At 44.8% G+C, this 17,065-nt stretch overlaps 1 protein-coding gene across 11 annotated transcripts in view; it reads right to left on the reverse strand.

Moving 5' to 3' along the window:
- The window catches only part of pik3cd (phosphatidylinositol-4,5-bisphosphate 3-kinase, catalytic subunit delta), a 216,924-nt gene that overhangs the window by 78,339 nt on the left and 121,520 nt on the right, over nt 1-17,065 (reverse strand). For 10 of the 11 annotated variants that reach the window (XM_048561566.2, XM_048561564.2, XM_048561562.2 and 7 more), the window contains 3 exons: nt 9,870-10,038; nt 6,581-6,809; nt 2,317-2,549 (listed from right to left, as the gene is read on the reverse strand). In XM_048561566.2, coding sequence (XP_048417523.1) covers nt 2,317-2,549; nt 6,581-6,809; nt 9,870-10,010 — 603 coding nt within the window. In that variant the 5' untranslated portion in view covers nt 10,011-10,038. Of the gene's footprint in view, nt 1-2,316; nt 2,550-6,580; nt 6,810-9,869; nt 10,039-10,136; nt 10,269-17,065 lie in introns of those variants that run through there. The other variant, XM_048561568.2, reaches the window with a different exon arrangement.

The raw sequence follows: 17,065 nt of genomic DNA on the forward strand, positions 1-17,065 counted from the left end.
ACTTCCTCTGGCAGTTCATTCCGCACTCAAATCACTTTGTGTAAAAGTGTTGCCCCACATTTTCTTTTTAAAACTTTCTCCTCTCACATTAAAAATATACCCCCTGGTTTTGACCTCCCCAGCCCTAGAGAAAAGACCTGTGCCATTCACCTTACCCGTGCCCTTCACGATTTTATAAGCCTCTAAAAGGTCACCCCTCAGCCTCCTACCCTCCAGTGAAAGAAGTCCAGCCCCACTTAGGCCACTTCTTTAACTCAAAGCCTCCATTCCTGGCAACATCCTGGTAAGACTTCCCTGAACTCTCTCCAATTTAATAATATCCTTCCTTTGGCTGGGTGACCAAAACTGCACACAGTATTCCAGAAGAGGCCTTATCAACATGTTGTACAATCTCAACATGACGTCCCTACTCCTATACACTTACATCTGTGCAATGAAGGCTATCGTGCTAAATACCTTCTTAACTTCCGGTCTATCTGTGATGCAAATTTCAAAGAATTATGCACCTGAACTCCTAGGTCTCTCCTTTCTAACGTTACCCAGGGCCCCACCATTAATTGGATAAGTCCTGCTGCTGTATGTTTTAGCAAAATGAAACTCCTTGTATTTATCCAAATTAAACTCCATCTGCCACTCCTCACCCCATTGACCCAATTGATCAAGATCTGTTCATAATCTTAGATAATCTTCTTCAATGTCCACCATACCATTAACTTTGTTATCTTCCACAAACCAACTAACCATGCCTCCTATATTCTCATCCAAATTGTTTACAGAAATCGTTGACCAACAACAGTGGACCCAGCACCGATTCCTGTGGAACACCGTTGGTCACAGGCCTCCAGTCTGAAAAACAACCCTCCACCACCACTCTCTGCCTCCTACTGTCAAGCTAATTTTGTAATCAATTAACAAGTTCACTCTGAATCCCATGCGATCTAATTTCACCAATTAGTCTACTGTATCAAAAGCTTTGCTAAAGTCAATAATAACAAGGTCTACCATTCTGCCCTCATCAATCTTTTTGGCTACTTCCTCAAAAATACTTAATCAAGTTAGTGAGACACAATTTCACACATACAAAGCCATGCTGACTATCCCTAGTCAGCCTTGCTTTTCCAAATGCATGTAAATCCTATTGTTCAGAATCTCTTCCAACAACCTACGCACCAACAATGTCAGGCTCTCAGGATTATTGTTCCTGGGCTTCTCTTTACAGCCTTTTTGAAATAAAAGCATAACATTAGCCACCTTGATTTAATGTCACACATACTGAGGTGCGGTGAAAAGTTTTGTTTTGCTAACTAGGCAAATAATACCTTAGGTAAGTACATCAGGCTACTGGAACAGCATGCAGCTAGACAAGAACATGTGTGTGTTTTTGAGTGAATTTGCTCCCTGGCTTCTCCTGACACAGCATGCAAGGTACAAGCACCTTGCGGTATCTGTCTCCCCACGTGCCCATTCCAAACGGGCTCAGGTCAAGGTTTCAGCTGGACAGTGGTGGCCAGCCTGACAATTGGATAAGGCTGCAAAATGACAACCTCACCGCTGCAATTTTTCAATCCTCCATCTTTTTGCAGCCAGATCACTTCATTTAGTCTCCACTGTCAATTTCTTTTTTTAGTTCATTCATGGGATATGGGCGCCACTGACTGAACCAGCATTTATTGCCAATCCATAAATGCCCATAATGCAGTGCAGAGTGGGTCAGGTAGGTGAGATGGGGTAAGGACAGCAGTTTCCTTCCCTAAAGACATTGGTGAACCAGATGGTCTTTTTCCTGACAGGCAACAATGGTTTCATGGCTGTCATTAGACTCTTACTTCCAAACTATTATTGAATTCATACTCCACCAGCTACCATGGTGGGATTTGAACCCAAGTCCCTAGAACATTACCTGGGTCTCTGGATTAATCGTAGAGCAATAATACCACTAGGCTATCACTTATGTCCTATTTCTTCTGCAGTCAAATGCATCTTCCACTCCCCTCCCCCTCATGTGCTGGACTATTCCTCCGTGACACCTCGGTCCACTCCTTTGTCACTCCTAGCACCTTTTGGTCCTCCTTGTGGCTTCCCATGCCATTGCAGATGGTGTTATACTTGACGTTTTGTCCCAGGCATCTAACCAGGTGAAGCAATGATTTATATCTTACAGTCCAGGTACACGACACATACAATTCGAACAACCAGCACTCACTCCTTTAGAACTGAAGTTTTTTTTTTTCCCCAGTTGTAAATGGTTTGGATTTGACCTATTCGCAGTTGTTTCAATATAGTTGAGACGAACAACAGGAAGCATGGTGTACTCACTTCAGTGTATTGAAATTTCACGTTTATAACAATGTTTCGGTTGCTGTGCTTCCTGGTAATGCTGTTATCTGCTATTTCTGGGATTGGCTCCAGGTCTCTGGGAAAACTGTATTCCATCCACTGCTGCCATGAGAGTCGTTGCCTCTCCTCTGCTCTGTCCTCACAAAACTGACGCATGTTCCCACGAAACTCATTCACCTCGGAATCGTGCAGACTGTCAAACTCATGGAGGCCTGTAACAAAGCAATGACTGTATCTCTCAAAATATTGACGCGTAATACTTTAGAAACCAAAAAGCAGCACCAATCATTTTTTTAAAAATGAGAATTAGAATGTAGTTTATTGTCACTCAAACCACAAAAGAACAGGATCACAGCGAAAAGTGTGCAATGTCGCCAACACAGTGCTGCTTATCCTAAGTATAAAAAACAGAAAATAAAGAAAAATGTGACACTACATTATAGATATACAGAGTATAAGTTAGGAACATAAGAAATAAAGCTGAAACAATGGACATTACAGTCTTTCTCTAACAGTGCCCACGTGGTCTGACTCTGGTCCCAACCAGAGATCTTAAAGAGTGCAGGAATAAGATAGACGTATATTATGTTCATAAACAGAATACACCCACCCCTCTGCTTCCATTCCCTGTCCTTTGAACTCTATTCTCATTTTGAAATAATATAAAATGAAGAATCAAAATGCAAGGACTCCTGAGGAACAGTGATCCTTCCCACCAGTTATTCTTGTCTGCCATCTACATTAATACACAATCCCCCCTCAGGGTAGGAGAACACCCTTATATTTATCATAAAATCCCCACAGTGTGGAAGCAGGCCATTCAGCCCATGAAGTCCACCCCAAACCTCCAAAGAGCATCCCAGCCAGACTTACCCCCACACTGACCCTGTTACACCACACTTCCCATGGCTAATACACCCAACCTACACATCCCTGGACACTATTGGCAATTGAACATGGCCAATGCACTCAACCTGCTCATCTTTGGACTGTGGGGGGAAACTGGAGCATCCAGAGGAAACTCACGCAGACACAGGGAGAACATGCAAACTTCACACAGACAGTTGCCCGAGGGTGAAATCAGACCCGGGTCCCTGGTGCTGTGAAGCAGCAGTGTTAACCACTGAGCCAACATGCCACCCTGATGAAAGATGAAAAGGGGATGAAGGGTTATCAGGAGTTATGCAGGAATGTAGAGTTTTGGTTAAAAATAAGATCAACTGAGATCTTATTGAATGGGGAGTAGGCTCAGTGGGCTACTCTTGTTCCTTGTTTGTACATTCTATAGACACAACAAATCCACGTGTGAAATGGAGCTACCTTTAATCTTACAATCTCCTGGGTGAGGCAAAAATAAACACGCACATTCTCAACCTGTGAGTTTATCCAATTTAAAGTTATGGAAAAATCCTTTTCCTAAAAGAAAACTTACTATCTCATTAACTTGGGGAACAGTTATGAGTAACATTTTAAAAGAAAATCATCAAGAACCTTTCAAGATCTATCAAGCGGCAGCCTCACGTTAATTTCTTCAAGCTAGCCAATGAACGCTCTGTGGAAACACCCATTGGTAACTACTTGCCCCAGAGGTGCCGTAACAGAACAGCACACAGCACAAGTCTGACAGTGGGACTTGAACATTCTGGCTTTGAGGGAAGGCGTATGTGCAAAGAAGCAACAGCTGATACTGTTGTAATAATAACAGGAGAAATGCACCCAATGAAGCAGTGTAACCACATCCAAGCCACAGTTTGTCAGTCGGCAAATCTAACAAGTACAACATGCTCATGCTTTCAAGACCAAATGAGCTAAAAATGCATGCCCTTTGGATGTATTGCTATTTCTGAGAGTGAAAATAGACACTTCTAAAATTCAAGTTTTAAACATACAATTACTTCTTAATGATCACAATTGAAAAATAAGCAAATATTGTATTTGGAATTCTACTCTAACTATTCAGAGCTAGCATCAAGGACTCCTCAAAACTTCTCCGAACAATTTTACTATGTATTGAGGCACAGCAGCCAGGTTAAGAGAGTAATGGTTGCACAGTGCCCATGCTCACTGTACCAGCAGCTCAGTGGTTAGAAATGCTGCCTCATAACACCAGGGACCCAGGTTCAATTCCACCCTCAGGTGTCTGTCTGTGTGCAGTTTGTGTGTTCTCCCTCTGTCTGCATGAGTTTCCTCCAGGTGTTCGAGCTGCCTCCCACTGTCCACAGATGTGTAGGCTAGGTGGATTGGCTGTGTTATAGCACCCAGGGATGTGCAGACGAGGTGGGTTAGCCAGGGGAAATTACAGGGGGAGGGGAGTAGGTCTGGGTGGGATGCTCTTCAGTGTAAACAGGCCAAATAGCCTGCTTCCCCACTGTTGGGTTTCTAAGATCCAAAATACTTTTTGACTCTAAAAGTCAATGCTTGAATGCGTTTAGAACTTCAAATGGATTTTGTTTTCAGAATATATCCCATAAGAGTCAAATTGCAACAATATCCCTTGCAGTATGTGTTTCTCCCAGCCACATATGAAGCCTCTGAGGTTTCAATCCATTGCACATTCCAGTTGATGTGTTACTAATGAACATTTCTGTAGGTTGTGTTGCGATAAGTAATGAAGAGCTGAAATAACAACTCCCTTTTCCAGCAAAGCTGAATTACAACCATAGTTCCCCCAGTACAATGGATCATAACTTACCAATGTCCTGAGGCTCTCAGTACAGCTTCACTCCTACGGCAAAACTCAGACATCCATTCCCAAAATTGCAAATTTTTTGTATTTTCCAATTGCTTTTCAGCCTGATTATTGCGCATGAGCAGTGGGAGCGGTAAGTGTGATTTTATTGACCTGTACCATGTTTGGATTACAATTTACCCATAACCTAGCATCTGCGTACACAAAATATGTGTTCCAGACAGAGTTGATTAACAAGCGCATCAGGCATGTGCGCAAATAGATTTTCATATCAAACCAAATGAGGTAAGGCCAGTTGGAAGGGGAAACTGCTCCTATGGACATAGCGGGATCAGTTGTAATTTTGTTCCTTTCTGGGGAATGGGCACTGCTGGGGAGGTTAAACTTATCTTGGCCGGAATGAGAAGCTGCTGCTGGTCATCTCCATTTGTAGTTATGCCATTCCCATTACAATAATTCTATGTTGGTACCTTAATGATTTACATCAATGTATTTCACGTTTAAGAAACAAAAAGGTCAGCCAAATGAAATGATGTGGCGTATTTAACACACATTTGCCTATGAGAGGGGTGACAGAAGGTACAGGAGCAGGAAAGGTCACTTCTCTCCAGCCTCAGTGGATCACAAGGAGTACGACTGGACTATCTGACCCTCCAAGCGTCCTGTGCTATTTAATAAGGCCCTGGTTGGTCTGGTACGGCTTTACTTCACTTTCCTGCCTCATCCAACGACCCTCCAAACCCTGAAGTCATCTAACTCAGCCAGAACATGTGCAAAGATCCATCCTCTAGGATACAGAATTCCAAAGGCTAATGAGTTTCAGAGGCAAATTAAATCCACATCTCAGTGTTTGAACCAGAGACCCATATTTTGAAACTGTGCCTCCTGGTTCTAGGCTACCCCATGAGATGAAAGACCTTCATGGCCTCCATCCTGTCAAGCCCCCTCAGAGCTTCAGAATGCTTCAATAAGACCACCTCTCTCTTTTCTAAACCCCGGGGAATACAGGCCCAACCCGCTCGATGTTTCCTTGTAACACAAACCCCTTCATCCCAGGACCAACTCTGCCAACTGGTCACATGCGTGGAATATTCTGGAGCCCTTAAAGTCCTGCTCGGGTCTTAGAGAGACAGCAGGAATACTTGACGCAATGCGTCTACGGATATGGGAATGTTGATTGGCAGTTTCTTTGTTGAATATTCCGAATTGGAATGTGATTGAAGGACGGGTGAAAAATAAGATCAGGTCTGTTGCGACAGCTATTGTTGACTGACAGTCATGGTTATACAGGTGGGCTTGTTTAGTACCAAATGGTATCATCCACGTAATTGGCACACACCGACTATGGAAATGAAAGCAATTTAAAAACGAACACCTTCAGAAGGAAGGATTGGGGTGGAGTGAAAATTCCAAACGGTTGATTTTTTTAAGGTAGAATCAGAATGTATTTGATAAAATGTTTAAGTAGCATCGCTGTAGATTTCCTGATGCCTCATGACATTGAGTAATGAGCATTGACTGAATCAGAAGCATCTTCCACATGGTATATCTTACCTTTTCCAATCAGCAGGCTTATCTGTGAATTAATGAGCTTTTCTTCACGGTCTCCTTCTCTTGATACAAGTTTCAGGATTGGGAGGAACGGCCGTACGTCACAGAGGCGCCTGTGTTCATCTTCAAGTTCCTCCTGTTCTGCTGTGTGGTTGATGCAGGTGAAGACGTAGGCATCTGGCTTATTTAAAGTGTGGAAGAGGGGCTGATGTTGAGCCTGCTGCCAAAGTAGCTACAAAAGGAAGAAGCAATGCTCATTACTTTAAACAAATACCATTTAAGGAAAGCATGATTCCCATCAGAGATAACATGATCCTGGAGAAGTCCCTCCAGGACAAGAGTTCTAAAATTCCCCAAATGCTGTGGAAGTATCAACTTTCCATTCTCACCCAATTAACCTGTGATCAAAATGTCATTTTGTCCTGCAGGGCTTCAAGAAGGCAGCTCACCTTCTCCAAGGCACCTAGGGCCATACAGTAAATGCTCGCCCAGCCAGCGATGCCCACATCCCACTAGTGAATAAATTTACTGCTGTCAATCAATGAGACCTTTAAGAAGATGGGTATGAAGTGTCTACAGTAACTGCCTTCTCATGTTTGTTTACTTAATCTCCACCTATTTGTCTACTATACGTTTGTAGATCAACTTATTAACAAGGCACAAATCAGATTTTCAAAGGGTCAATCAGCAGTGTATGTAGATTTAAGGTAATTAGCAAAATAACCAGGAGGTCAAAGAGAAGATCTTTTCGCATATAAACACAGTGAGCCGTTAAAATGCAACAGCTTCAGTTGTTACCTACAAAAGGGAATTGGAAATGTTCTTGAAAGACAAACAGCACAGGGTTGTGGAGAAACAGCTTTGAAGAATAATGGGGCAATGCTTTCAAAGAGCTGGCACAGATTAGTTGGACGAAATGAGCTACTTCTGTCCTGAGGGGTTCTATAGGTTTCCTGTTGCTTTCCAACCCAGTACGACTGGAGAGCTAGAGAACAAGCTGTCTCCTAGGAACATTACCCATGGAGTCCCACTGGATTACATTTCATTCCCATCGTTGCTGTCCCTGTTTCTCTTCCAATTGTGAGTGGTATTAAGTGGCAAAATCAATGGCCCACAGAGGTCACGTTATCTCCAACTTCGACCTATTACACAGACAGTAATCCCACCTAATCTGTTGCAGAACACCTTGTGCTTTTGTCTTGTTTGTGTGACTTTATGCTGTGCAGCATATTAAAACAATGCATAATTTTCAATGAAGTTTGGGGAAAGTAAAATTTAAAAAGACCCGTCCTTTTCTTGAAGGAAAACTATAACGGTTTGGCTGCCAATGTATGAACTCAGTACGGGCTAATGTCCTCTGGCAATAATGGATTTATCTGGATTTACAAATCTCAAGCCAGTTATAATTGGTGGGGTTGAGGGCTTAGATGAAAACTCAGGACAGTAGAGGTTTATTCCCAAAATCTTGGAGTCTGTTTCTCGGCATTTTTTGGGGACCATTAACGTAAGTAAATTGAAACATTCCCTTTCTGAAAGAACCACACAATATTCGGTTGCATTTACAGAAGCAGTGTGTGCAATCCTTCCTCAAAACTGTTGGACAGGAACTTCTGTACCAGTCATTTACTGTCAATAATGGGGCAACATCTGCAACTTCTGTGAAATATTATGATGACCTGCAAAAAAAGTTACAAAGCATAAAGGTCCTGGTCTGTGAAATAGCAGCCAATCCAACTTCCCATAGCAGAACGTTACAGCAAAGTGGGAAGCCATTCAGCCCACAGTGCTTGAAATTGCTCTTTGAACGAGATGATCCAGTTTGTCCCCATCTGCCTTGCTTGTGCCCCGTATCCCTACCACGCAGGGGCAAACACTGCCTCAGAAAATCAAGGCCTAAAATGACTTTGGTAAAAGGGATTCCTGGCACAGATATCTCATCGCTGCACTCTTTCTCTATCACCCGGCCAATGTCGCTTGTCCAATGATTTTCAGATTCCTTATGGAAAGTCACGATCGAAGCTGCTTCCAATATCCATCATAAGGGCTCGCTTGAAGTAAAAGAAAATCCTCACGCTGTGCAAGTGATCAGACCTGTCTCCTGTCAGCTCAGTTGTACTAGAAGCAGAATGAGAGTGCTCCTGTGCTGTAGCGGTAGTGTCTGTATCTCTGAGCTAGGAGGCACATGTTCCACATGTGACAGCATCTCCAAACAGGCTGAATAGAACAGATCCAGCAGACGACTACGTGATGCATAGTTTGAAATCATCTACTGGGGCATATTAACTCTACTGAGAGCGTATTCAAAGGGGGCCTTTAATTCTGTGTGCATTGCTCATAGTGAATTAGAAAAAACGCTATCGACAAGAACTGCAGCATTCTAGCCTACACCATACAATCTGAGATCAAGGTGTCTATTCATATTTTAAGGCCACAATTTCAGGTTAACAGCACATCAGAGGTCAATTGCTGGTTAGGCAAATCTTGAAGTTTAAGAGAGATTATTGATAGATATGTTCATTCTGTTTAAACTTACAGACGCTCTGTATAAATCAATGGGACAATGTGAATCACTGAGTATTTGGGAGAAAGACTGAAGGGAAGACAGGATTCTTAATGAACAGAGAGGAACAGAAAGATTTAGAAATGCAAATATATCAATAGATAAAGGAGCAATGCGGTTTCAAAAAAATGATGCTAGTGTTTTGTGAAGACTTCACCTGGTGAAGGAACAGCGCTCCGAAAGCTTGTGGTGTCAAATAAACCTGTTGGACACTAACCTGGTGTTGTGTGACTCCTGCCTTTATCCACCCCAGTCCAACACCGGCACCTCCACGTCAATGATAAGATGCTTTAAAAGAGCATTTGAAAGACCCGAAGACAGCTTTGCGTGGTCAAGAGACTTCCTGAAACACATTGTGGGGGCACGGTGGCTCAGTGGTTAGCACTGCAGCCTCACAGCACCAGGGATCAGGGTTTGATTCCACCCTCAGGCGACTGTCTGTGTGGAGTTTGCACATTCTCCCCATGTCTGCGAGGGTTTTCTCCGGGTGCTCTGGTTTCTTCCCACAGTCCAAAGATGTACAGGTTAGGTGGATCGGGCATGCTAAATTGCCTGTAGTGTTCAGGGGTGTGTGGGTTATGGGGTATGGGTCTAGGTGGGATGCTCCAAGGGGCGGTGTGGACCTGTTGGGCCGAAGGGCCTGTTTCCACACTGTAGGGAATATAATCTAATCTAACTTCTGGATGCTTTAACGCACCACATCCCGTGAGAAACAAAGTTTTACTAATTTACCTTTTTGATGTATTTGATTGTAGAACTACGAGGCACAAAGAAGTTTAAGTAAATCCCGGTTGGCAACAGGAATTCAACCTCCACATCTGGGCTCTCATCTTCAGTCCAGAAATCCTGATTGTAATGTATTCCGGGAGGCATTTTGGTCAATTATCAGCTGCAATTCTCCCTGCGATACAAAAGGAGAAAGTGGATTATGAAATAGTGAGCCTCCAGTGTCAGTTTAACAAACAATTCAAATTGATTCAAGCTGCACCAGTCGATTACGTTGGTGGATTTCAGATCCTGGATTCGACATATTATTTGAATTTGGAAACATGAAGAGAGAGACAGGAGCAGAAGGAGGATTAATGCTCCATGTCTCAGGAACATTTCAGAAATAGCAGGTTCACAATCTTGGGTGGGTTGTCACGCAGATGAGCAAATCCTCCGTGTCACTTCCCTGATGAGCAGGAGGAACTGGGTGACAACTGAATTTCATAGAGAAGCAGCTTGCATCTTTGTAATCAACATTTAGTGAAAGGTTGACACAGAGTTAGAAATATGTCACTGTTCCTTCACTGCTGCTGGGTCAAGTTCCTGGAATTCCCTCCCTGAGGTCACTGAGGATCAACCCAGAGCACACCGACTGCAGCGGTTCAAGAAGGCAACTCACCAACACCTTCTCAAGGGTAACTAGGAAGGGGTAATAAATGCTGGGCCCAGCCAATGATGCCTCCATCCCACAAATGACCAGAACAAAGACGAATGGATAAACAGCACAGATGTTGCAGTATTGTAGAGACCATATGTTGAGTATTATGTTCCGTAATATTTCAGGAAGGATGCAAGTGCATTGGAAGCAGTTCAGAGAAGGTTTATTTGGCTAAAACCTGGGATGAGCAAGGTGCTTGCCTTATGAGAATTGGTTGGACAGGACAGGCTTGAATCCACCGGAGTTCATAAAAGCAAAAGGAGCCTTATTTGAAACATATTTAATACTCAGTGGGCTTGACCAAGTGGACGTGGAGAGGATGCTTCCTCATGTGAGGGGAATCTAGAACTAGTGTCACAGTTTAAAGAGGTTGTCCATTTAAGATAGGCAATAAGGATGTTATGTTCCCCCTCACAGACAATTATGAGACTTTGGAACTCCCTTCCTCAAAATTCCTTTAATATTTTTAAGGCACCTTCAGATGTCTGTGTGGAGTTTGCACATTCAACCTGTGTCTGCATGGATTTCCTTCGGGTGCTCCAGATTCCTCCCACAGTCCAAAGATGTGCAGTTTAGGTGGACTGGCATGCTAAATTGCCCGTAGTTTCCGGGCAATGTGCAGGTTAGGTGGGTTAGCCATGGGAAATGCAGGGTTACAGTGACGGGGTGAGTCTGGGTGGGATGCTCTTTGGAGGGTAGGTGTGGACGCGATGGGCCAAAAAGACTGCTTCCACACTGTAGGGACTCGATGATTCAGAGCTAGATAGGGTCTTCTTTACCGAAGTGGGTGAAAGGTTCTGGGGGAAATGTGAAGAGATCAGGTCAGTGGTGATCTTACTGAATGGTGGAACAGGTCCTTTTTAAAAACATACATTTTGACCCAGCATAAAGGGCTGCCAATTTAAGACTGAGGTGAGGAGAAATTTCTTCTGTCAGAGTTGAAAGTCGTTGGAACTCCTTACCTCAGAGAGCGATGGGGGCAGAGACCTCGTTTATATTTAAGGCTGAGATAGGTTCCAGATTGGTCAGGGAAGTCAATGTTTATGGGGAAAAATGCAGAAAAACGGATGTGAAGAGTATTGGATCAGTCATGATCCCATTGGATGGTGGAGCAGGCTTGAGGGGCCGAGTGGCCTACATCTGTTCCTATTTCTTATCGTCTTATGGACTTAATCTCCTTCAAATCAAAAATTGGGGTTTAAGCCTGGATTTTCTCTCTGTCAAGTCAAAATAAGCATATTTTTTAATTACATTGAAGATGCGAAACAGTTTCAGTTTTTGGATTGTTTGACACATTTGTTAGGGCGTAATTACGAGTCCAGACATTCGGGAATAAGAAATGAAGCATTTTCATTGGCAGGTTTCCCGTAAAATGTCACAGTTGCACCCCGCTCCATCCCCAATCCCTCACCACGGTCCACGGACAGAAACGAGAAATCAGAGGGTCGCCAGGACGGAAGAGAAAGGCAGTCATCGAGATGGGGCAACACATGGCAAAGCAAAACACTTCCTTAGTGTGTTTGTGAATAACTACTTTACTCATTCATTGCTGATACACAGAATCCAACATTTGAAAGTAGGAAATCAGAGCAGGAATAGGCCTTTTGGCACCATTCAGCAATAACCTGGCTAATCTGCTGGGTTTCAAATTCCAACATCCTGCCCATTCCTAATCATCTTTGATTCCTTGCCTAGCAAGAACCTACCTACCTCTGTCCTAAAAGTATTGAATGGCCTCACCTTCTCAGACAGAGCACTGTAAAGTTTGAGAGAAATAAGTTGTCCTCATCATGGGCCTAAGAGGGTGGCCTTTGCTTTTAAAACCCTGTTCCCCCCCCACTCCGTCCGGTTCTGGTCAAGAGGAGTCAATGGGTGGACTCTGAGAGGGGCCCGAATAATATGGGTTATCGTGGCAAACATGGCAAGAGACCTACTGCAAAGTCAACAGCATCTTCAAAGCTAAGCTCCAGGCCTCACAGTGAGATTCTTCTTGGGCATTGGAGATTAAGGAGTGTTACTGTTTGTTAGTTAATTACAGGTCTTGCCTCACTGATATAGACCTTTCTTTCACACTATCCACTCTCCGCAGACAAACTCGACACTGACAATTCTGAACATGCAACTCAGAGCAGATACCTGCTGACCTCAGCTCACTGCTTGCTCCAAAGGACTTCCAAATGGGGGCAATATTGCAGGCCGTGCTCCCTGGGTCCTTTAAACCACATCCACAGACCTTTTTTTCCTCATGTGTTGATGGGATGCGAGTGTCACTGGCTAGAACAGCATTTATTGCCTATCTCCAGTTGCTCAGAGGGCAGTTAAGAGTCAACCACATCCCTGTGTGTCTGGAGTCACATGTAGGCCAGACCAGGTGAGAATGACAGATTTCCTTCCCTAAAGGATATTAGTGAACGACAGCGGCCTTTCCAACAATCAACAATGGTTTTATGGACATCATTAGACTCTTAATTCCAGATTTTTATGAATTCAATTTCCACCATCTGCTGTGGTGAGATTCGAACCGGGGTCACTGGGACACTCCGTGGGTCTCTGAATTAATAGATAATACCACTAGGCCATTGCCTTTCCCACTGGCAACTCAGATTTGGCGTCCAATGTTTGCCAGTCTCTAAAAACCCTCAAGGTATGTCTCCCATCCACTCACAGGATGCTTCTACACTTCAACGTTTCACCTCAGGACTGATCTTCTTCCGACACGCCGGGCACTCTCAGTGACAGAGAGAGAGTGTGAGGGTGAGTATCGGTGGAGGGGAGAAGGCATTGACCTTTTTCCTACAGCGCCAGGCTCTCCTCCAGATGCCACGACAGCTTTGACCCAGGTGACAACCTGAGACCAGGCCGGACAGGGTGTGGTGTCATGGCCTCCTCTCCTGGCCCTTGGGGGAAGAGGAAGTCCTGTCCAGCAGGGCATCCAGTTCCCTGCCCACAAAGCGGGGGAGATCACCACCCCCTGTCTGCTATGATGGGGGAAAATGTCAGGCACCGTACTCAGGACTGGGGCAATTGTCTGGGTGCCCAGCGGGATTTTAAAGATGGCACCAGTGTCTGGGATATCCCAGCAGGAGCGAGGAGCACTGGGTAGGCCGAATGGTGGAATGGACCAAGAACTGGGGCCATAAAGAGCAGTTGTTTGTTGCGAACTGAGCGGAGGTGTTCTGCAAAGCGGTCTCCAAGCGGGGGCCCCAAGATGACATTCCACATTAAGCAGAGGTTCACCTGCACATCTGCCAATGTGGTATACTGCATCCACTGTACCCGGTGCGGCTTCCTCTACATTGGGGAAACCAAGCGGAGGCTTGGAGACCGCTTTGCAGAACACCTCTGCTCAGTTCGCAACAAACAACTGCACCTCCCAGTCGCAAACCATTTCCACTCCCCCTCCCATTCTCTAGATGACATGTCCATCATGGGCCTCCTGCACTGCCACAATGATGCCACCCGAAGGTTGCAGGAACAGCAACTCATATTCCGCCTGGGAACCCTGCAGCCTAATGGTATCAATGTGGACTTCACCAGTTTCAAAATCTCCCCTTCCCCTACTGCATCCCTAAACCAGCCTAGTTCGTCCCCTCCCCCCACTGCACCACACAACCAGCCCAGCTCTTCCCCCCACCCACTGCATCCCAAAACCAGTCCAACCTGTCTCTGCCTCCCTAACCGGTTCTTCCTCTCACCCATCCCTTCCTCCCACCCCAAGCCACACCTCCATCTCCTACCTACTAACCTCATCCCACCTCCTTGACCTGTCCGTCTTCCCTGGACTGACCTATCCCCTCCCTACCTCCCCACCTACACTCTCTCCACCTATCTTCTTTACTCTCCATCTTCGGTCCGCCTCCCCCTCTCTCCCTATTTATTCCAGCTCCCTCTCCCCATCCCCCTCTCTGATGAAGGGTCTAGGCCCGAAACGTCAGCTTTTGTGCTCCTGAGATGCTGCTTGGCCTGCTGTGTTCATCCAGCCTCTCATTTTATTATCTTGGAATTCTCCAGCATCTGCAGTTCCCATTATCTCCAAAATCTCAAAGCTGAGTGTAAAATCCAACCCACCCTTTTCATCAGCCTTAACTGAATCCTAGAATCAGACTGGCCAGTAAGAGGCTAGTCTCCCCATCTCACCGGTGTCATCTCTCGGAAACAGCAACTCAATTAGTCCATTTCCCCTGCTCTTTACTCATTGCTTGGCATTATCCTCCCCATTTTGAGCAGATGTATTTGAAGTAAGTTTGCACTCTGTGTCCCTCACATTGCAAAGTGCTTCCCAGATCCCAACCTGCTCCTTGAATTCAAAACCTCCTCACATCGCCAAATGCTTTAAGTCTCAGTAGACTGTGGGCCAGTTCCTCCTTACTGCTGATGTACCACTCTGATCTAACAAAAGGCTTCATCAAACCGCAATAAATAGCATTGCAGCATTCACACTCGAGGGAGAGCTGATGTTTACACAGCAGCAGTTGAGAAGCAACAACCACAATTATGCTACTTGCAGAAATAGAAGCAGTTGTAGCAGGAGTGTAGCAGGCCAGCAGTAACACCGCTCTGCACATACACACACTGAGGAAGTCTCCTGCAGCTTTGTCACCAAATTGTCACAGAGCTGGGCCCGTGCTGCCCGCAAGCGCTTGTTCACAACTAGGGGAGGGGGCTTCTGGAACTTTCTCCCCTACTCCACCCCTCCCCAAAAAGCTGTGCCTGTGGAAAATGTAAAAACCTGAGATACTTCATTGCAAAGGATATTAAAGGAAGATGGAGGGGTGGGGTGGCAAATGGAATTAGGAAGGTACGGATCAGCAACTAACTAACAAACGAATGGCAGAACAGGGTGGAGGGGCCAAACTGCCCGCTCTCGTTCCGGTGGTGCTTTTTCTTTGGAAAGGCAGGGGAGGTTGCAGGGACATAGGGAGTTCTGGTATGAAAGGACAGAATCATTAAACCTTACAGAAGAGAGGAGGCCATGCAGCTCATCATGGTTTTGCTGGCTCCTCAATGGATCTGTCCATTGTAGCACCACATCCTAGATTTCTCCCCCAAACCTCTTCAAGCACCTGCTTTTTAAAAGCTGCTAGAGAAGTTGATCGCACCAGCCTGTTAGATAGCGCCTTCCAGGTCATTATCGTGTGTGCCAACTTTTACATCTCCCCCTTTCTCACATCGTTTCACATTTGGCAATTAAACCACTCGATCTATCGAAACAGCTCAGATCTTTAGGTCCATGCTGCCAGGATTGGGAATGGATCTGGTATTGACCAGAAACCGAGGGGAGGTGTGCAAGGTTGTAGCCTGAGGTGGGATAGGCAGGGGAGGTGGTGAGGGAGAGAATAGAGCAGGGGTTCAAGCTCAGGTGAACCGCACGTGAGGATGTGCACAGTATTTCACAAACCGATATCCCTATGTTGCGATGGACAGCTAAAGACTTTCAGAGACGTGCAATGGTTTGATTGTAAACTATAGTTTAGCACATACACCAGCTTCCAACTTTCCCCTCACTTCTGGACCCTTTCCCTGTCTAGTAGCCAAAAAGCAAATAGCCCCTCTTTATACATAAAACAAAATTGATGCCATGGGGCACAGTATCCTCCTTACAAAGTGTTTGGAATCAACCAGCTCCAAAACACAGAGGTATTTTCTGCACAGGTGGTACTTGAACCAGGGTCTCCTACCTCAGAGGCAGGGACACAGTCACTGCACTACAAGAACCTTCAAGGGTCAACCAGGTCATCTGTGGAGGTGATCGAGAGCAGGCGATGTTCAATGATAGTATCTGTACCTCTGACACAGGGAACCCAGGTTCAAGTGTCACCTGCTCCAGAGGTATATCATTACATCCTGAAACAGGCTGATTCAATAATGTCCTTAACAGGACTGGCATTACTAAAGCAGACGAAGCACAGATTCCAACCCCAGACTGGGTTCTCAGCTTTTCGCACTCTGTAAGAAGGAAAGTTCGGCTTTGTATTTCTGATTTCTATCACCTTCTCCCAAGAGCATGCGGTAATCAGTTCTCCTGTGAATGACTAATTACCAGCTCGATCACACAGTCCAAAACACTTTCAGTCACGGCTCTCAGACTTGAAACTCACGTCCAGTGTGGCTCAGCCTTCAAGACGGTTTGGTTTAAATGTAATTGAGCAGAAATAGTTTCTGGAAAAAAGATTAACTGCAACATAATAAGCGACTAAGGAAAGCAGGAAATAACCAATGAGGAAGAAGAAACATAAAAATCGATAAGGAAGAAGGCAGAATGACAACAAACAGAACAGAATGACAGATGTTCATGACATCCACAATAATTTGATTAACAATACGGAATCCAACAATATTGAACAGTACTGAACATAGTAGTTTAGTTTAGGGTTAGGAATACATTAAGTGCTGCACCTGTCATTTCCTTGAAACACAAATTAAGCTATTTAAAGACTGTCACCAGCAGTTACGAGGAAGTAAGCCACACACAAAAGGGGTTTTACAAGTTTTGTTAGCAAGC

This window comes from Stegostoma tigrinum, chromosome 28 (genome assembly GCF_030684315.1).
Source record: "Stegostoma tigrinum isolate sSteTig4 chromosome 28, sSteTig4.hap1, whole genome shotgun sequence".
Lineage (NCBI taxonomy): Eukaryota > Metazoa > Chordata > Chondrichthyes > Orectolobiformes > Stegostomatidae > Stegostoma > Stegostoma tigrinum.